General features: G+C 38.3%; 1 protein-coding gene across 1 annotated transcript in view; it reads left to right on the plus strand.

Annotated features, from left to right (window-relative positions):
- The first annotated feature begins 259 nt into the window (after window positions 1-259).
- The window catches only part of cttn (cortactin), a 24,719-nt gene continuing 3,987 nt past the window's right edge, over window positions 260-20,991 (plus strand). Inside the window, exons 1-12 of the mRNA XM_069139613.1 lie at window positions 260-391; window positions 4,132-4,234; window positions 4,330-4,403; window positions 4,915-5,044; window positions 5,283-5,393; window positions 6,445-6,499; window positions 7,062-7,172; window positions 14,366-14,476; window positions 18,927-19,037; window positions 19,210-19,265; window positions 19,469-19,538; window positions 19,659-19,888. Of these exons, the coding sequence (XP_068995714.1) occupies window positions 4,142-4,234; window positions 4,330-4,403; window positions 4,915-5,044; window positions 5,283-5,393; window positions 6,445-6,499; window positions 7,062-7,172; window positions 14,366-14,476; window positions 18,927-19,037; window positions 19,210-19,265; window positions 19,469-19,538; window positions 19,659-19,888 (1,152 nt within the window). The 5' untranslated portion in view covers window positions 260-391; window positions 4,132-4,141. The remainder of the gene's footprint in view (window positions 392-4,131; window positions 4,235-4,329; window positions 4,404-4,914; window positions 5,045-5,282; window positions 5,394-6,444; window positions 6,500-7,061; window positions 7,173-14,365; window positions 14,477-18,926; window positions 19,038-19,209; window positions 19,266-19,468; window positions 19,539-19,658; window positions 19,889-20,991) is intronic.

Genomic DNA, 20,991 nt, shown 5'->3' on the forward strand with positions numbered 1-20,991 from the left:
AATGTAAATAAAATGCTAAAATAGATATCCCAAGACGATAATACCAGGGAAAATGTGTAATTTGACAATTGAACAAATACATAAAATATATATATATATATTTTAATGTCTTTAATTTGCTCCCGTGCTTTAATTGAGCAGCGGGATTCATTTGGTTCAGGGCTCCAAAAAGCTTTGTAAATCGCCCACATTCTAAGCCCCGCCCACCGGTTACGTCATAAACGGGGAGGACAGGACGGGATACTGGGAGAGCCGGAAGAGCCACGCAGAGAGGGGGGGGGTGTAAGAGCCTGCAGATCAAGGAACGTTTCTCCATCCAGGACCGGGTCCACGTCCTCCGGGGATTTTATCTGAAAACTTCCGCTATTCGGAGCTACCTGTGAGGCAGACGGTGAGTGTTTAACACCGGACGATGTTTAAATGTCCACCGACCAACCGGGAAGGCGCGAGCTCCGGTTAATCATTCCAGAAGGCGTGTTAGCTTTAGCCCGCAGCTAGCCGGACAGGAGAACAGGAAATACCGGACACGGGCTGCCTCAGCTGCTTCTACTATTATATCTATTTATATCTATTTATATCTATTTATCTTTATTTGTCTGGTTTTACTGCCACCGACCGCTGGACCCTCCGGTGTAGACGGGACCGGGACCGAGGTGTCGGTGTTAGTTCTGAATCCTGTCCGGTGGTGAAACCGTTTCAGACGGTTGAGTCATTAAAACATCCGGAAGTTATCATGTATGTTAAAACATGTTAACATGTTATCATGTATGTTAAAACATGTTATCATGTATGTTAAAACATGTTAACATGTTATCATGTGTTAAAACATGTTATCATGTATGTTAAAACATGTTAACATGTTATCATGTGTTAAAACATGTTATCATGTATGTTAAAACATGTTAACATGTTATCAGGTATGTTAAAACATGTTATCATGTGTTAAAACATGTTATCATGTATGTTAAAACATGTTAACATGTTATCATGTGTTAAAACATGTTATCATGTATGTTAAAACATGTTAACATGTTATCATGTGTTAAAACATGTTATCATGTATGTTAAAACATGTTAACATGTTATCAGGTATGTTAAAACATGTTATCATGTATGTTAAAACATGATAACATGTTATCATGTATGTTAAAACATGTTATCATGTATGTTAAAATATGTTAACATGTTATCATGTGTTAAAACATGTTATGTTATCACGTATGTTAAAACATGTTATGTTATCATGTATGTTAAAACATGTTAACATGTATGTTAAAACATGTTATCATGTTATCACGTATGTTAAAACATGTTATCATGTATGTTAAAACATGATAACATGTTATCATGTGTTAAAACATGTTATCATGTATGTTAAAACATGTTAACATGTTATCATGTGTTAAAACATGTTATGTTATCACGTATGTTAAAACATGTTATGTTATCATGTATGTTAAAACATGTTAACATGTATGTTAAAACATGTTATCATGTTATCACGTATGTTAAAACATGTTATCATGTATGTTAAAACATGATAACATGTTATCATGTATGTTAAAACATGTTATCATGTATGTTAAAACATGTTAACATGTTATCATGTGTTAAAACATGTTATCATGTATGTTAAAACATGTTATCATGTTATCAGGTATGTTAAAACATGTTATCATGTATGTTAAAACATGATAACATGTTATCATGTATGTTAAAACATGTTATCATGTATGTTAAAATATGTTAACATGTTATCATGTGTTAAAACATGTTATCATGTGTTAAAACATGTTATCATGTATGTTAAAACATGTTAACATGTTATCATGTGTTAAAACATGTTATGTTATCATGTATGTTAAAACATGTTATGTTATCATGTATGTTAAAACATGTTAACATGTATGTTAAAACATGTTATCATGTATGTTAAAACATGTTATCATGTATGTTAAAACATGTTATCATGTTATCATGTATGTTAAAACATGTTATGTATGTTAAAACATGTTAACATGTTATCATGTATGTTAAAACATGTTATCATGTATGTTAAAACATGTTAACATGTATGTTAAAACATGTTATCGTTATCATGTTATCATGTATGTTAAAACATGTTATCATGTATGGTAAAACATGTTATCATGTTATCATGTATGTTAAAACATGTTAACATGTTATCATGTATGTTAAAACATGTTATCATGTATGTTAAAACATGTTATCATGTTATGATGTATGTTAAAACATGTTAACATGTTATCATGTATGTTAAAACATGTTATCATGTATGTTAAAACATGTTAGCATGTTATGTATGTTTTAACATGCTATCATGTATATTAAAACATGTTAACTTGTTATCATATCTGTTGAAACATGTTTACATGTTAGATAGTGGTCCTCTTCATGTATGTGGTCCAGTCTCCTTTAAATCAAACGAATGGTAAATACCGTAACGACCTGGAACAACTGAGCCGAGCAAGGAGTTCCCGGTTATCCACGCCCACCTGAGATTCTCACCTGGTGGACTCCGCCCTCTCGGGCCTCCAGACCGGGACCTGCAGAGATCAAGGACCGGTCTACAGAGTCCTGTATTAATGTTTACAGTTGAATCTCATTATTACTGTTTGCAGTTGAATCTCATCATTAATGTTTACAGTTGAATGTCATTATTAATGTTTACAGTTGAATCTTATTATTACTGTTTGCAGTTGAATCTCATCATTAATGTTTACAGTTGAATCTCATTATTACTGTTTGCAGTTGAATCTCATCATTAATGTTTACAGTTGAATGTCATTATTAATGTTTACAGTTGAATCGTATTATTACTGTTTGCAGTTGAATCTCATCATTAATGTTCACAGTTGAATCTTATTAATGTTTACAGTTGAATCTCATCATTAATGTTCACAGTTGAATCTTATTAATGTTTACAGTTGAATCTCATCATTAATGTTTACAGTTGAATCTTATTATTAATGTTTACAGTTGAATCTCATTATTACTGTTTGCAGTTGAATCTCATCATTAATGTTTACAGTTGAATGTCATTATTAATGTTTACAGTTGAATCGTATTATTAATGTTTACAGTTGAATCTCATCATTCATGTTCACAGTTGAATCTTATTAATGTTTACAGTTGAATCTCATCATTAATGTTTACAGTTGAATCTTATTATTAATGTTTTGCAGTTGAATCTCATCATTAATGTTTACAGTTGAATCTCATTATTAATGTTTACAGTTGAATCTCATCATTAATGTTTACAGTTGAATCTTATTATTAATGTTTTGCAGTTGAATCTCATCATTAATGTTTACAGTTGAATCTCATTATTAATGTTTACAGTTGAATCTCATCATTAATGTTTACAGTTGAATCTCATCATTAATGTTTACAGTTGAATCTTATTATTAATGTTTTGCAGTTGAATCTCATCATTCATGTTTACAGTTGAATCTCATTATTCATGTTTACAGTTGAATCTCATTATTAATGTTTACAGTTGAATCTCATCATTCATGTTTACAGTTGAATCTCATCATTCATGTTTACAGTTGAATCTTATTATTAATGTTTTACAGTTGAATCTCATCATTCATGTTTACAGTTGAATCTCATCATTCATGTTTACAGTTGAATCTCATTATTCATGTTTACAGTTGAATCTCATCATTCATGTTTACAGTTGAATCTCATTATTCATGTTTACAGTTGAATCTCATTATTCATGTTTACAGTTGAATCTCATTATTAATGTTTACAGTTGAATCTCATCATTCATGTTTACAGTTGAATCTCATTATTCATGTTTACAGTTGAATCTCATCATTAATGTTTACAGTTGAATCTCATCATTCATGTTTACAGTTGAATCTCATTCATGTTTACAGTTGAATCTCATTATTCATGTTTACAGCTGAATCTCATTATTAATGTTTACAGTTGAATCTCATCATTAATGTTTACAGTTGAATCTCATTATTAATGAGACGGAGATTATTATTTGTGGTCAACTGAATCTCTTTGTTTGATTGGTTGATGAATGTCTGTGGTCATGAGGCTCCGCCCCCTCAGTCACTGTAAAATAATAACATGAATGTGTGATTGTTTCAGATCATCGAACATGTGGAAGGCAGCAGCAGGACAGTCAGTGAAAGTGGACATGGAGGACGGAGGAGACGGAGGGGACGACTGGGAGACAGACCCAGACTTTGAGGTACCTCTATTCTCCTCCTTCACCTTCTCTTCCTCCTCCTCTTCCTCCTCCCTCAGATAAACTCCTCCCTCACTGTTTCTCTTCTGTGTTTGTAGAACGATGTATCAGAGAAGGAGCAACGTTGGGGAGCCAAGACGGTGTTGGGTTCAGGACATCAGGAGCACATCGAGTATGTGTCCTCCTCCTGACCGTGTCCTCCTCCTCCTTCTCCTCCTAACTGTGTCCTCCTCCTCCTGACTGTGTCCTCCTCCCAACCGTGTCCTCTTCTTCCTCCTGACCCTGTCCTCCTCCTAACCGTGTCCTCCTCCTCCTGACCGTGTCCTCTTTCTAACCATGTCGACCTTCTAACCGTGTCCTCCTCCTCCTGACCGTGTCCTCCTCCTAACCATGTCCTCCTCCTAACCGTGTCCTCCTCCTAACCGTGTCCACCTTCTAACCGTGTCCACCTTCTAACCGTGTCCTCCTCCTAACCATGTCCTCCTCCTAACCGTGTCCTCCTCTTCCTCTTGACAGTGTCCTCCTCCTCCTAACCGTGTCCTCCTCCTAACCATGTCCTCCTCCTAACCGTGTCCTCCTCCTAATCGTGTCCACCTTCTAACCGTGTCCTCCTCCTCCTCCTGACCTTGTCCTCCTCCTAACCGTGTCCTCCTCCTCCTCCTGACCGTGTCCTCCTCCTGCAGCATCCACCGGCTGCGTGCGACCGTGTCCACTGAACACACCAGCCTGAAGCAGAAGGAGCTGGAGACGATGCCCAAAGCTTCACATGGATACGGGGGGAAGTTCGGAGTGCAGCAGGACCGCATGGACAAGGTGAGACAGACCGCATGGACAAGCTGAGACAGACCGCATGGACAAGCTGAGACAGACCGCATGGACAAGAAACAGTAGAACTGGAAACAGAGAGAGAGAGAGAGAGAGAGAGAGAGAGAGAGAGAGAGAGAGGTCACTTCAACCTGTTTCCCTCCTCATGTTGTTAATACCTACACACACACACACACACACACACACACACACACACATGGATTTAACCCCTTTATTATTGTGACAGTCGGCTGTGGGTCATGACTACCAGAGTAAACTGTCCAAACACTGCTCCCAGACGGACACGTCCAAAGGCTTCGGAGGGAAGTTTGGAGTTCAGGCTGACCGCGTGGACCAGGTACTAGTACTACTACCCTTATATACTTATACTGCATCCGACAGTAGTAGTACTATGTTCTTCATCATACAGTAGTAGTACTATGTTCTTCATCATACAGTAGTACTATGTTCTTCATCACACAGTGGTAGTACTATGTTCTTCATCATACAGGAGTAGTACTATGTTCTTCATCATACAGGAGTAGTACTATGTTCTTCATCACACAGTAGTAGTACTATGTTCTTCATCATACAGGAGTAGTACTATGTTCTTCATCATACAGGAGTAGTACTATGTTCTTCATCACACAGTAGTAGTACTATGTTCTTCATCACACAGTAGTACTATGTTCTTCATCACAGTAGTAGTACTATGTTCTTCATCACACAGTAGTACTATGTTCTTCATCACAGTAGTAGTACTATGTTCTTCATCACACAGGAGTAGTACTATGTTCTTCATCACACAGGAGTAGTACTATGTTCTTCATCACACAGTAGTAGTACTATGTTCTTCATCATACAGGAGTAGTACTATGTTCTTCATCATACAGGAGTAGTACTATGTTCTTCATCACACAGTAGTAGTACTATGTTCTTCATCATACAGGAGTAGTACTATGTTCTTCATCACACAGTAGTAGTACTATGTTCTTCATCACACAGTAGTACTATGTTCTTCATCACAGTAGTAGTACTATGTTCTTCATCACACAGTAGTAGTACTTTGTTCTTCATCATACAGTAGTAGTACTATGTTCATCCAACAGTAGTAGTACTATGTTCTTCATCACACAGTAGTAGTACTATGTTTTTATTCTCTTTATTCTTACATTTTGTGCAGTTATAAAGTTTATAATAAGTTTTACGAGTGCTGTTATGTTTTCTGATTAAATTATTCTGAAACTTTACATTAGATTAAGAATATTTATTTTCCGTAATAATAAAATGTAATTTGACATATAAACATTTATTGTGTCTCCTGCAGACCGTTTTTGGTCTTTCATAGAAAACAATGACTTGCAGGTCAAAGGTCAGGAGAATACCTTGTGACTGTTCCTCTCTTCCAGTCAGCTGTTGGGTTCGAATACGCCGGGAAGACAGAGAAACACGCCTCTCAGAAAGGTGACGTCAAAGTTTTATCTTCCTGTGTGTGTCCAGCTGATCACAGGTTGATTGACACTGCAGATGAAACGTGTGAAGGACAGCTGGTGGTGGAACAGTCACATGGGTTTTAGTCGGGCTGCACCTTTCTGGATAAATTGAGAGGCACGATTTTCTACTCGTGTTTTTTTCTAGTATGCAGTCATTGACCTGATAGAGAAAGAAACACAACTAAACACCTGCTGTCTGACATCAGAGCGGCTCTTCAACTTCAGACAGCAGGAAGGGAACGCCCGTATTTTATCTTCATGAATTACTGAACATAAAAACTGCTTCAGTGTAAACTTGAAGTATTTTTCTGTGACTCTCTGAAGCTGTTTGACTGTTCAAGATCTCACTGGTTAAACTCAGCTGTGGTTTCTACACACTTTATTAAATTCACGAATTAAACCTTCCAGATTAACAACATATTTAATCCTGATAGACCCAGAACACAGTAATACTACAGACTGCACTGTGTACAGTATGAACAAACACTGGTTTCTTCCTGCTTCACCCTGACCTTTGACCCTCTGCTGTGTAGACTACTCCACTGGGTTCGGAGGGCGATACGGAGTGCAGGCAGACCGAGTGGACCAGAGCGCCGTGGGCTTCGACTACCAGGGCAAGACGGAGAAACACGAGTCCCAGAAAGGTCACACACACGCATGCGATATTAGTGTTCCTGTAGGGATATTAGTGTTTATGTAGTGATATTAGTGTTCCTGTAGTGATATTAGTGTTCCTGTAGTGATATTAGTGTTTATGTAGTGATATTAGTGTTCCTGTAGGGATATTAGTGATATTAGTGTTCCTGTAGTGATATTAGTGTTTATGTAGTGATATTAGTGTTCCTGTAGTGATGTTAGTGTTCCTGTAGTGATATTAGTGTTTCTGTAGGGATATTAGCGATTTTAGTGTTCCTGTAGGGATATTAGTGATATCAGTGTTCCTGTAGGGATATTAGTGTTCCTGTAGTGATATTAGTGATATTAATGTTCCTGTAGTGATATTAGTGTTCCTGTAGGGATATTAGTGATATTAGTGTTCCTGTAGTGATATTAGTGTTCCTGTAGGGATATTAGTGTTTCTGTAGGGATATTAGTGTTTCTGTAGGGATATTAGTGATATTAGTGTTCCTGTAGTGATATTAGTGTTTATGTAGTGATATTAGTGTTCCTGTAGTGATATTAGTGTTCCTGTAGTGATATTAGTGTTTATGTAGTGATATTAGTGTTCCTGTAGGGATATTAGCGATTTTAGTGTTCCTGTAGGGATATTAGTGTTCCTGTAGTGATATTAGTGATATTAATGTTCCTGTAGTGATATTAGTGTTCCTGTAGGGATATTAGTGATATTAGTGTTCCTGTAGTGATATTAGTGTTCCTGTAGTGATATTAGTGTTTCTGTAGGGATATTAGTGTTTCTGTAGGGATATTAGTGATATTAGTGTTCCTGTAGTGATATTAGTGTTTATGTAGTGATATTAGTGTTCCTGTAGTGATATTAGTGTTCCTGTAGGGATATTAGTGTTCCTGTAGGGATATTAGTGTTTCTGTAGGGATATTAGTGATATTAGTGTTCCTGTAGTGATATTAGTGTTCCTGTAGGGATATTAGTGTTCCTGTAGGGATATTAGTGTTTCTGTAGGGATATTAGTGTTTCTGTAGGGATATTAGTGATATTAGTGTTCCTGTAGTGATATTAGTGTTCCTGTAGGGATATTAGTGTTTCTGTAGTGATATTAGTGTTCCTGTAGGGATATTAGTGTTCCTGTAGTGATATTAGTGATATTAATGTTCCTGTAGTGATATTAGTGTTCCTGTAGGGATATTAGTGATATTAGTGTTCCTGTAGTGATATTAGTGTTCCTGTAGTGATATTAGTGTTTCTGTAGGGATATTAGTGTTTCTGTAGGGATATTAGTGATATTAGTGTTCCTGTAGTGATATTAGTGTTTATGTAGTGATATTAGTGTTCCTGTAGGGATATTAGTGTTCCTGTAGGGATATTAGTGTTTCTGTAGGGATATTAGTGATATTAGTGTTCCTGTAGTGATATTAGTGTTCCTGTAGGGATATTAGTGTTTCTGTAGGGATATTAGTGATATTAGTGTTCCTGTAGTGATATTAGTGTTCCTGTAGTGATATTAGTGTTCCTGTAGGGATATTAGTGTTTCTGTAGTGATATTAGTGTTCCTGTAGTGATATTAGTGATATTAGTGTTTCTGTAGGGATATTAGTGTTTCTGTAGGGATATTAGTGATATTAGTGTTTATGTAGTGATATTAGTGTTCCTGTAGTGATATTAGTGTTTATGTAGTGATATTAGTGTTTCTGTAGTGATATTAGTGTTCCTGTAGTGATATTAGTGTTTCTGTAGGGATATTAGTGATATTAGTGTTCCTGTAGTGATATTAGTGTTTCTGTAGGGATATTAGTGATATTAGTGATTGTTGGGGATTCGGCCCCTGAGAGACTGGTGTAAAGATGAATATTGACCACTACAGGGTTCCGGTCAGAGAACACAGACATCTGTTTGATCCACACGTTACTGTATTGTGTTTGGCATACAGTATTTTAACTTGGAGACAGATTGAAAGATGGATGATTGACAGATAGATGTATTAACAGATGGAGTTTCTGAGATAAATACAGGAAGCAAATTACAGAACCGAATTATCACCAACAGTTAACCTTAACTAAGCATTAATACACACATTCACAGGAATACAGGCTCGCTAGCCAGATTAGCATCTTAGCTCAACGTTGGGCTATTATTTGAACGGCTAATTGCATAACAAACACTTACTAACACTAAATGCACTTAAGAGCATAAGTACAGCTATAAACAGAACCGTTTTACCAAATGAATCCAAAGTCACAGTACTATGACTTACATCATCAATGACTCGATCTGACTACACTGTTGGTCCTGCGTAGCATATACGATTAGCGCAACCGGAAGCGGAAACAGTTCGCGGCGTCAAAATAAAGTTTCAAGATAAGAGCGTCGTAACCGTATTGTCTCTGTCCATGAAGAATTCTCAACAGTGATATTAGTGTTCCTGTAGTGATATTAGTGATATTAGTGTTCCTGTAGTGATATTAGTGTTCCTGTAGTGATATTAGTGTTCCTGTAGCGACATTAGTGTTCCTGTAGCGATATTAGTGTTCCTGTAGCGATATTAGTGTTCCTGTAGTGATAATAGTGTTCCTGTAGCGATATTAGTGTTCCTGTAGTGATAATAGTGTTCCTGTAGCGATATTAGTGTTCCTGTAGTGATATTAGTGATATTAGTGTTCCTGTAGCGATATTAGTGTTCCTGTAGCGACATTAGTGTTCCTGTAGCGATATTAGTGTTCCTGTAGCGATATTAGTGTTCCTGTAGCGACATTAGTGTTCCTGTAGCGATATTAGTGTTCCTGTAGCGATATTAGTGTTCCTGTAGTGATAATAGTGTTCCTGTAGCGATATTAGTGATATTAGTGTTCCTGTAGTGATAATAGTGTTCCTGTAGTGATAATAGTGTTCCTGTAGCGATATTAGTGTTCCTGTAGTGATATTAGTGTTCCTGTAGCGATATTAGTGTTCCTGTAGTGATATTAGTGATATTAGTGTTCCTGTAGCGATATTAGTGTTCCTGTAGTGATAATAGTGTTCCTGTAGTGATATTAGTGTTCCTGTAGCGATATTAGTGTTCCTGTAGTGATATTAGTGTTCCTGTAGTGATAATAGTGTTCCTGTAGCGATATTAGTGTTCCTGTAGCGATATTAGTGATATTAGTGTTCCTGTAGCGATGTTAGTGTTCCTGTAGTGATAATAGTGTTCCTGTAGCGATATTAGTGATATTAGTGTTCCTGTAGCGATATTAGTGATATTAGTGTTCCTGTAGCGATGTTAGTGTTCCTGTAGTGATAATAGTGTTCCTGTAGCGATATTAGTGATATTAGTGTTCCTGTAGTGATATTAGTGTTATGTGTTCCTGTAGTGTTATTAGTGTTCCTGTAGTGTTATTAGTGATATTAGTGTTCCTGTAGTGTTATTAGTGTTCCTGTAGTGATATTGGTGATATTAGTGTTCCTGTAGTGATATTAGTGTTATGTGTTCCTGTAGTGTTATTAGTGTTCCTGTAGTGTTATTAGTGATATTAGTGTTCCTGTAGTGTTATTAGTGTTCCTGTAGTGATATTGGTGATATTAGTGTTCCTGTAGCGATATTGGTGATATTAGTGTTCCTGTAGTGATATTAGTGTTATTAGTGTTCCTGTAGTGTTATTAGTGATATTAGTGTTCCTGTAGTGTTATTGTAGTGTTATTAATGTTATTAGTGTTCCTGTAGTGTTATTGTAGTGTTATTAGTGTTCCTGTAGTGTTATTGTAGTGTTATTAGTGTTCCTGTAGTGTTATTGGTGGTATTAGTGTTCCTGTCGTGTTATTAGTGTTCCTGTAGTGTTATTGTAGTGTTATTAGTGTTATTAGTGTTATTAGTGATATTCGTGTTCCTGTAGTGTTATTGTAGTGTTATTAGTGTTCCTGTAGTGTTATTGTAATGTTATTAGTGTTCCTGTGGTGTTATTAGTGATATTAGTGTTCCTGCAGTGTTCCTGGAGTGTTATTAGTGATATTAGTGTTCCTGTAGTGTTATTGTAGTGTTATTAGTGTTCCTGTAGTGTTATTGTAATGTTATTAGTGTTCCTGTGGTGTTATTAGTGATATTAGTGTTCCTGTAGTGTTATTGTAGTGTTATTAGTGTTCCTGTAGTGTTATTAGTGATATTAGTGTTCCTGTAGTGTTATTAGTGTTCCTGTGGTGTTATTGTAGTGTTATTAGTGTTATTAGTGTTCCTGTAGTGTTATTGTAATGTTATTAGTGTTCCTGTAGTGTTATTGGTGTTCCTGTAGTGTTATTAGTGTTCCTGTAGTGTTATTGTAGTGTTATTAGTGTTCCTGTAGTGTTATTGTAATGTTATTAGTGTTCCTGTAGTGTTATTAGTGTTCCTGTAGTGTTCCTGCAGTGTTATTAGTGATGTTAGTGTTCCTGTAGTGTTATTGTAGTGTTATTAGTGTTCCTGTGGTGTTATTGTAGTGTTATTAGTGTTATTAGTGTTCCTGTAGTGTTATTAGTGATATTAGTGTTACTGTAGTGTTATTAGTTTTCCTGTGGTGTTATTGTAGTGTTATTAGTGTTCCTGTAGTGTTATTAGTGTTCCTGTAGTGTTATTAGTGATATTAGTGTTCCTGTAGTGTTATTGCAGTGTTATTAGTGTTCCTGTAGTGTTATTAGTGATATTAGTGTTCCTGTAGTGTTATTAGTGTTCCTGTGGTGTTATTGTAGTGTTATTAGTGTTCCTGTAGTGTTATTGTTGTGTTATTAGTGTTCCTGTAGTGTTATTAGTGATATTAGTGTTCCTGTAGTGTTATTGTAGTGTTATTAGTGTTCCTGTAGTGTTATTAGTGATATTAGTGTTCCTGTAGTGTTATTAGTGTTCCTGTGGTGTTATTGTAGTGTTATTAGTGTTATTAGTGTTCCTGTAGTGTTATTGTAATGTTATTAGTGTTCCTGTAGTGTTATTAGTGTTCCTGTAGTGTTATTAGTGATATTCGTGTTCCTGTAGTGTTATTGTAGTGTTATTAGTGTTCCTGTAGTGTTATTGTAATGTTATTAGTGTTCCTGTGGTGTTATTAGTGATATTAGTGTTCCTGCAGTGTTCCTGGAGTGTTATTAGTGATATTAGTGTTCCTGTAGTGTTATTGTAGTGTTATTAGTGTTCCTGTAGTGTTATTGTAATGTTATTAGTGTTCCTGTGGTGTTATTAGTGATATTAGTGTTCCTGTAGTGTTATTGTAGTGTTATTAGTGTTCCTGTAGTGTTATTAGTGATATTAGTGTTCCTGTAGTGTTATTAGTGTTCCTGTGGTGTTATTGTAGTGTTATTAGTGTTATTAGTGTTCCTGTAGTGTTATTGTAATGTTATTAGTGTTCCTGTAGTGTTATTGGTGTTCCTGTAGTGTTATTAGTGTTCCTGTAGTGTTATTAGTGATATTCGTGTTCCTGTAGTGTTATTGTAGTGTTATTAGTGTTCCTGTAGTGTTATTGTAATGTTATTAGTGTTCCTGTAGTGTTATTGTAGTGTTATTAGTGTTCCTGTAGTGTTATTGTAATGTTATTAGTGTTCCTGTAGTGTTATTAGTGTTCCTGTAGTGTTCCTGCAGTGTTATTAGTGATGTTAGTGTTCCTGTAGTGTTATTGTAGTGTTATTAGTGTTCCTGTGGTGTTATTGTAGTGTTATTAGTGTTCCTGTAGTGTTATTAGTGATATTAGTGTTACTGTAGTGTTATTAGTTTTCCTGTGGTGTTATTGTAGTGTTATTAGTGTTCCTGTAGTGTTATTAGTGTTCCTGTAGTGTTATTAGTGATATTAGTGTTCCTGTAGTGTTATTGCAGTGTTATTAGTGTTCCTGTAGTGTTATTAGTGATATTAGTGTTCCTGTAGTGTTATTAGTGTTCCTGTGGTGTTATTGTAGTGTTATTAGTGTTCCTGTAGTGTTATTGTTGTGTTATTAGTGTTCCTGTAGTGTTATTAGTGATATTAGTGTTCCTGTAGTGTTATTGTAGTGTTATTAGTGTTCCTGTAGTGTTATTAGTGATATTAGTGTTCCTGTAGTGTTATTAGTGTTCCTGTGGTGTTATTGTAGTGTTATTAGTGTTATTAGTGTTCCTGTAGTGTTATTGTAATGTTATTAGTGTTCCTGTAGTGTTATTAGTGTTCCTGTAGTGTTATTAGTGATATTCGTGTTCCTGTAGTGTTATTGTAGTGTTATTAGTGTTCCTGTGGTGTTATTGTAGTGTTATTAGTGTTCCTGTAGTGTTATTGTAGTGTTATTAGTGTTCCTGTAGTGTTATTGTAATGTTATGAGTGTTCCTGTAGTGTTATTAGTGTTCCTGTAGTGTTCCTGTAGTGTTATTAGTGATATTAGTGTTCCTGTAGTGTTATTGTAATGTTATTAGTGTTCCTGTAGTGTTATTAGTGTTCCTTTAGTGTTATTGTAATGTTATTAGTGTTCCTGTAGTGTTATTAGTGTTCCTGTAGTGTTATTAGTGTTATTAGTGTTCCTGTAGTGTTATTAGTGATATTAGTGTTCCTGTAGTGTTATTAGTGTTCCTGTGGTGTTATTGTAGTGTTATTAGTGTTCCTGTAGTGTTATTGTAATGTTATTAGTGTTCCTGTAGTGTTATTGTAGTGTTATTAGTGTTCCTGTAGTGTTATTAGTGATATTAGTGTTCCTGTAGTGTTATTGTAGTGTTATTAGTGTTATTAGTGTTATTAGTGTTCCTGTAGTGTTATTAGTGATATTAGTGTTCCTGTAGTGTTATTGTAGTGTTATTAGTGTTATTAGTGTTCCTGTAGTGTTATTAGTGATATTAGTGTTCCTGTAGGAGATCTCCCACAGTATGTTGTGAGTTTCCATCCTTCATGTGGTCTCCTGTTCAGTCCTGTCAGATTCCAGGTGATTCAGGTGACCAGCTCAGACCTGTCTGTAGATCAGACTCTCCCAGCTGTGTTCTGTTCTGGGGAACATTTTAATTCATAATGTTTTTTGTTTTTTTTATAAACATGCCCTGTGGTGTGAAGGTGTCACTTTTCTTCCAGCTCACTGATTGTTTTTCTTTTTAAAACCCGGTCGGCTTTGACAGAAAGAGACAAAAAATATTTGAATCACCGCAAAGTAGAAACTCGTTTAATGTCACAAACACATCTCGTCTTTGTTGGAGTAAAATTTCTCTTCCCGTCTGAACTTTGTGGTTTTACTCCTCTTCCTCCTCCCTGTTGTCTGGGCAACTGGCAGATTACACCAAAGGCTTCGGCGGCAAGTTCGGCGTAGAGACTGACAAGGTGGACAAGAGCGCCATGGGCTTCGAGTACCAGGGAAAAACAGAGAGGCACGAGTCTCAGAAAGGTGAGGACAGACGAGATGACGGTGAAACAGCAATTAGAAGGTTTCGCTAAAATAATTACAGCTAAATCATCACAAACTGTGGTCCCTCAGGCCACAGCAGAAATAGTTCCTGTCAATAGGGCGGGGCCAAATCTCCTGTTTGTCTCACGGGACAGTATATAAAAGAGTTTGTAGCTTCCAGGTCTGTAAATTGGTTCCGATCCAGAAGTGTCTTCAGCTGCAATACCAGCGAGTGCCATTAGAGGTCGGCTCCAAAAAGCCTCCGGCTCCATAGACTCCCATTCAACTTCTGTCATCAAATCCAAAGTGAATAAAATGTGTCCATCAGTTATCTCGGTGTTGTTAGCTAAAGTCACTCCTTCTTATTAGTTTTCTGGAGGTCCATCTGAAAATAATCCCTCATTCATTAGAAAAGAAGATTCAAGAAGACCTGTTTTTGGGGGTGTGTCTGTTTGATTGACAGGCCTGCGGTGCAGTCAGGTTACAGCTATCGGTGGGCGGGACGTAGTATCGTCAGGTTTCCAATCAGATCGGTTAGATCCACCGCTGGCTCCTCCCCCAGCTTGTCCAAATATGGTCACTTCCTGCTCCAAACTGCTCCGAACTAGCAAGATGGTGACGGACAGAATCTGAACTGGAGGATTCATAGCGTTCACAAACCAACGATGACATCACTGATGGTTGATGACCTCACTGATGGTTGATGACATCACTGATTATTATTATTATTATTACATTTCATTTAGCTGACGCTTTTATCCAAAGCGACTTACATTAAGTGCATTTCAACCATGAGGGTACAAAACCCAGAACAAGAATCAAAAGAATAAAATTTCTTCAAGAAAGCCAAACTACAAAGTGCTATCAGTAAGTGCCATGATCATTGATGACATCACTGATGGGTGATGACCTCACCGATGGGTGATGACATCACCGATGGGTGATGACCTCACTGATGGTTGATGGTTGGTTTGTCCTCCGGACAGATCAGACAGCTGTGAATCTGTTTTAACATTCTGCTGAACGTCTATGCACACTGTTTTTGTTTGTCATCTGTTTTATGTTCTTACTTCCTCTCAGTAGGTTCTTATTTTGCCCGTTTAGAAATGAAAAGAAACAAAACCCCTGCATGCTATCTTCAGTTTCTATTACTGTTAGAGTGAAATATTGTTCAGTAAATATAACTGCCAACACATTCAATTCAATTCAATTCAATTCAATTTAATTTTATTTATATAGCGCCAAATCACAACACAGGTTATTTCATGGCACTTAACACATTAAAGTCTTTACAGCAAGACTTTACAATATTATACAGAGAAACCAACAATTCAACAATTCCCACATAAGCTCGGAGGGAAAAAACTCCTCTTTAAGGGAGAAAAACCTCCAACAGAGGGAAGAAAAACTCCCTTTAACAGGAAGAAACCTCCAACAGAACCAGGATCAGAGGTGGAGAACATCTGTTAACAGAACCAGACTCAGAGGTGGGCGGCCATCTCCCTCGACCGGTTGGGGTGAGAGGAGAGCAGAGAGAGAAAAGGACAGCATAGAGATAGAAGAGAAGAACTATTGGTGGAGAAGACAAGCGCAGAGCAGAGACATGCAGCTCTATGACGGGACATCTGGAAAAGAAAGAACAGAAACTACACGAGCGAAGGAACTGAATGGAGACAACAGATAATAAGAAGAAACTATGGGAGAGAAAAAGATGGTGAGGTACAGTGCATCCGGAAAGTATTCACAGCGCTTCACTTTTTCCACATTTTGTTATATTACAGCCTTATTCCAAAATGGATTAAATTCATTTTTTCCCTCAAAATTCTACACACAATACCCCATAATGACAACGTGAAATACATTTTTTTGAAATTTTTGCAAATCTATTAAAAATCAAAAATCAAAAAATCACATGTACACAAGTATTCACAGCCTTTGCCATGACACTCAAAGTTGAGCTCAGGTGCTTCCTGTTTCCACTGATCATCCTTGAGATGTTTCTACAACTTGATTGGAGTCGACCTGGTAAATTCAGTTGATTGGACATGATTTGGAAAGACACACACCGTCTATATAAGGTCCCACAGTTGACATGTCAGAGCACAAACCAAGACATGAAGTCCAAAGAATTGTCTGTAGACCTGTGAGACAGGATTGTATGGAGGCTCAGATCTGGGGAAGGGTACAGAAACATTTCTGCAGCATTGAAGGTCCCAATGAGCACAATGGCCTCCATCATCCGTAAATGGAAGAAGTTTGAACCACCAGGACTCTTCCTAGAGTCGGCCGCCCGGACAAACTGAGCGATCGGGGGAGAAGGGCCTTAGTCAGGGAGGTGACCAAGAACCCGGTGGTCACTCTGACAGAGCTCCAACGTTGCTCTGTGAAGAGAGGAGAACCTTCCAGAAGGACAACCATCTCTGCAGCACTCCACCAAGCAGACCTGTATGGTAGAGTGGCCAGACAGAAGACACTCCTCAGTAAAAGGCTCATGACAGCCCACCTGGAGTTTACCAAAAGGCACCTGAAGGACTGTCAGACCATGAGAAACAATTCTCTGGTCTGATGAAACAAAGATCGAACTCTTTGGCCTGAATGCCAAGCGTCATGTTTGGAGGAAACCAGGCACCGCTCATCACCTGGCCAACACCATCTCTACAGTGAAGCACGGTGGTGGCAGCATCATGCTGTGGGGATGTTTTTCAGCAGCAGGAACTGGGAGACTAGTCAGGATGGAGGGAAAGATGAATGCAGTAATGTACAGAGACTTCCCTGATGAAAACCTTCTCCAGAGCGCTCTGGACCTCAGACTGGGGAGAAGGTTCATCTTCCAGCAGGACAACGACCCGAAGCACACAGCCAAGATAACAAAGGAGTGTCTTCGGGACAACTCTGTGAATGTCTTTGAGAGGCCCAGGCAGAGCCCAGACTTGAACCCGATTGAACATCTCTGGAGAGATCTGAAGATGTCTGTGCACCGACGCTCCCCATCCAACCTGATGGAGCGTCAGAGGTCCTGCAAAGAAGAACGGGAGAAACTGCCCAAGAATAGGAGCCAAGCTTGTAGCATCATACTCAAAAAGACTTGAGGCTGTAATTTCTGCCAAAGGTGCTTCAACAAAGTATTGAGCAAAGACTGTGAATACTTATGTACGTGTTATATTTTCGTTCTTTATTTTTAATAGATTTGCAAAAATTTTAAACAAACTATTTTTACTTTGTCATTATGGGATATTGTGTGTAGAATTTTGAGGGGAAAAAATGAATTTAATCCATTTTGGAATAAATCTGTAACATAACTAAATGTGGAAAAAGTGAAGTGCTGTGAATACTTTCCGGATGCACTGTATGAGTCAGTTAAAGAGTAGGAGGAAAGAAAAGAAGCTCAGCATGTAACGAGGTCCCCCAGCAGCCTCAGCCTATAACATCATAACTAAGGGTTGGTTCAGGTCTACCTGAGCCAGCCCTAACTATAGGCTTTATCAAAAAGGAACGTTTTGAGTTTAATCTTAAAGCTAGAGAGGGTTTCTGCCCCTCCAACACAAACTGGGAGCTGGTTCCACAGGGGAGGAGCCTGAAAACTGAAGCTCCGCCTCCCATTCTACTTCTGGAAACTCTAGGAACCACAAGTAGACCAGCGTACTGAGAGAGAAGTGCTCTGCTGGGATTATATGGTTCTATAAGATCTCTAAGATATGATGGAGCCTGGTCATGTAGAGCTTTGTAAGTCATCAAGAGAATTTTAAATTCTGTTCTTGATTTCACAGGAAGCCAGTGAAGAGAAGATAAAACTGGAGAAATATGATCTCTCTTGTTAAATCCCGTCAGTACTCTTGCTGCAGCATTTTGGATCAGCTGCAGGTTTTTAATGAGTAATTTGGACATCCTAACAACAAGGAATTACAATAATCTAGTCTAGAAGTAACAAACGCATTAGTGAGTTTTTCTGCGTCACGCTGAGGAAGGATTTTCCTGATTTTATTAATATTACGTAGATGAAAGAAGGCAGTTCTGGAGATTTGCCTTATATGGTGTCTAAAGGACAAATCCTCATCAAAGATGACTCCAAGGTTCCTCCCAGTTTTGCTGGAGGCCAAGACAACGTCATCTAGAGTAACTAAGTGATTACAGAAAGAGTTTCTGAGGTGTTTAGGACCAAGTACAAGAACTTCTGTTTTGTCTGAATTTAGAAGCAGGAAGTTTTTGGTCATCCAGGCCTTTATGTCTTTTAGACAGGCTTCAAGTTTTACTAACTGATTAGTTTCATCTGGTTTTATAGAAAGATATAGCTGAGTGTCATCTGCATAACAATGGAAGTTGATGCAGTGCTTCCTGCTCCACATACGTTTTATAACTTTGTAAATAGAAAATGGATTTCTGAAAAACAAGTCTATGTGTTGTTTCTTCTGTTATTGATAAAGGTGTTCATGTGCTCCGTGTTATCCTGCAGACTACGTGAAGGGCTTCGGGGGGAAGTTCGGCGTGCAGACGGACCGACAGGATAAGTCGGCGCTGGGATGGGACCACCAGGAGAAACTGCAGCTCCACGAGTCCCAGAAAGGTGACGAACCGTTATATAAATATACAGTTTTAATAATGATGAAAAACAAACAGCTGATGGGTTTTTGTATTGAAACCAGATTCAGATTATCATTTTTATACTTTACTGTCTTACAAACATGAGATGAAATCACAGTTGATGTGAAGTTGATCTGATGATTCTCCTGTTTCAGATTATTCTAAAGGATTCGGAGGGAAGTTTGGAGTCCAGAGCGACCGCATGGATAAGGTATGCAGAGGGGGGGGTGAAGAGGGGTGGGGGTGGGGTGAGGAGGAGGGAGGGAGGGTGTGTGTGTCTGTCTGTATATGTGAGTGTCTCAGTGTGTGTCTCTGTGTTTGTGTCTCAGTGTGTGTGTCTCAGTGTGTGTGTGTGTGTGTGTGTGTGTGTGTGTCTCAGTTTGTGTGTCTCAGTGTGTCCTCCTCTGTCTTCAGAGTGCTGGTACCTTTGATGAGGTGGAGAAGCCGACTCCGTCTTACCAGAAAACCAAACCTGTGGAGGCTGGTGAGTTGTTATTGTTGTTGTCGTCGTTGTTGTCGTCCTCTTCCTCTTCCTCCTCCTCCATCATCATCTTCATCATCATGTTTGTGGCTACCACTGACCCCTCCTCTTCCTCCTCTTCAGCCGGCAGCAGCACAGGAAGCATCAAGGCTCGCTTCGAGAACATCGCCAAGCAGAAGGAGGAGGAGGACAGGAAGCGGGCGGAGGAGGAGCGAGCACGCCGCCAGGCCAAGGAGCAGCAGGAGCAGGAGGAGGCACGGCGTACCATCGAAACCAAGGCGCCGTCTCCTGTCCCCGCCCCGAGCCCCACCACCACCCCACCTGCTCAGCCAGGTGCAGCACCTGTGTACCAGGTGAGACTCACAGGGAAACTAATGCAGAGCTGCAGACACATCCAGAAACAAACATGATCAACCGATCATCACTTATTATGATGACCAGACAGTGAAGTAAACAACCTTCAGTAAACACGAGAAGATTTGAGTGTCCTTCCTGTGATCATTTCAAACATGTCTGGATCATGTTCACACCGAACAGCCTGTTTGTTTGTTTGTTTGTTAGAAAGATGATTTTAGCCTGCAGTTTTTAGTTTTTTGTGATGATGTGATATGTTTAGTTGGTGTTGAACTAACTGACTTCATTTCTGTTCATGTGTACTAACAACGTACTATAGTATGACTTCATACGTGTTCTACCGTGTGACTTCATACGTGTTTTATAGTGACTTCATACATGTTCTATAGTGTGACTTCATACGTTTTCTATAGTGTGACTTCATACGTGTTCTATAGTGACTTCGTACGTGTTCTATAGTGACTTCATACGTTTTCTATAGTGTGACTTCATACGTGTTCTATAGTGACTTCGTACGTGTTCTACAGTGACTTCGTACGTGTTCTACAGTGACTTCGTACGTGTTCTATAGTGACTTCGTACGTGTTCTATAGTGACTTCGTACGTGTTCTATAGTGACTTCGTACGTGTTCTATAGTGACTTCGTATGTGTTCTATAGTGACTTCATACGTTTTCTATAGTGTGACTTCATACGTGTTCTATAGTGACTTCGTACGTGTTCTACAGTGACTTCGTACGTGTTCTACAGTGACTTCGTACGTGTTCTATAGTGACTTCGTACGTGTTCTATAGTGACTTCGTACGTGTTCTATAGTGACTTCGTATGTGTTCTATAGTGACTTCGTATGTGTTCTATAGTGACTTCGTACGTGTTCTATAGTGACTTCGTACGTGTTCTATAGTGACTTCGTATGTGTTCTATAGTGACTTCGTACGTGTTCTATAGTGACTTCGTATGTGTTCTATAGTGGCTTCGTACGTGTTCTATAGTGACTTCGTACGTGTTCTATAGTGACTTCGTACGTGTTCTATAGTGACTTCGTACGTGTTCTACAGTGACTTCGTACGTGTTCTACAGTGACTTCGTACGTGTTCTATAGT

Source organism: Embiotoca jacksoni, unplaced genomic scaffold (genome assembly GCF_022577435.1).
Source record: "Embiotoca jacksoni isolate LCO1_2020_lvr unplaced genomic scaffold, fEmbJac1.0.p SCAF_84, whole genome shotgun sequence".
NCBI lineage: Eukaryota > Metazoa > Chordata > Actinopteri > Embiotocidae > Embiotoca > Embiotoca jacksoni.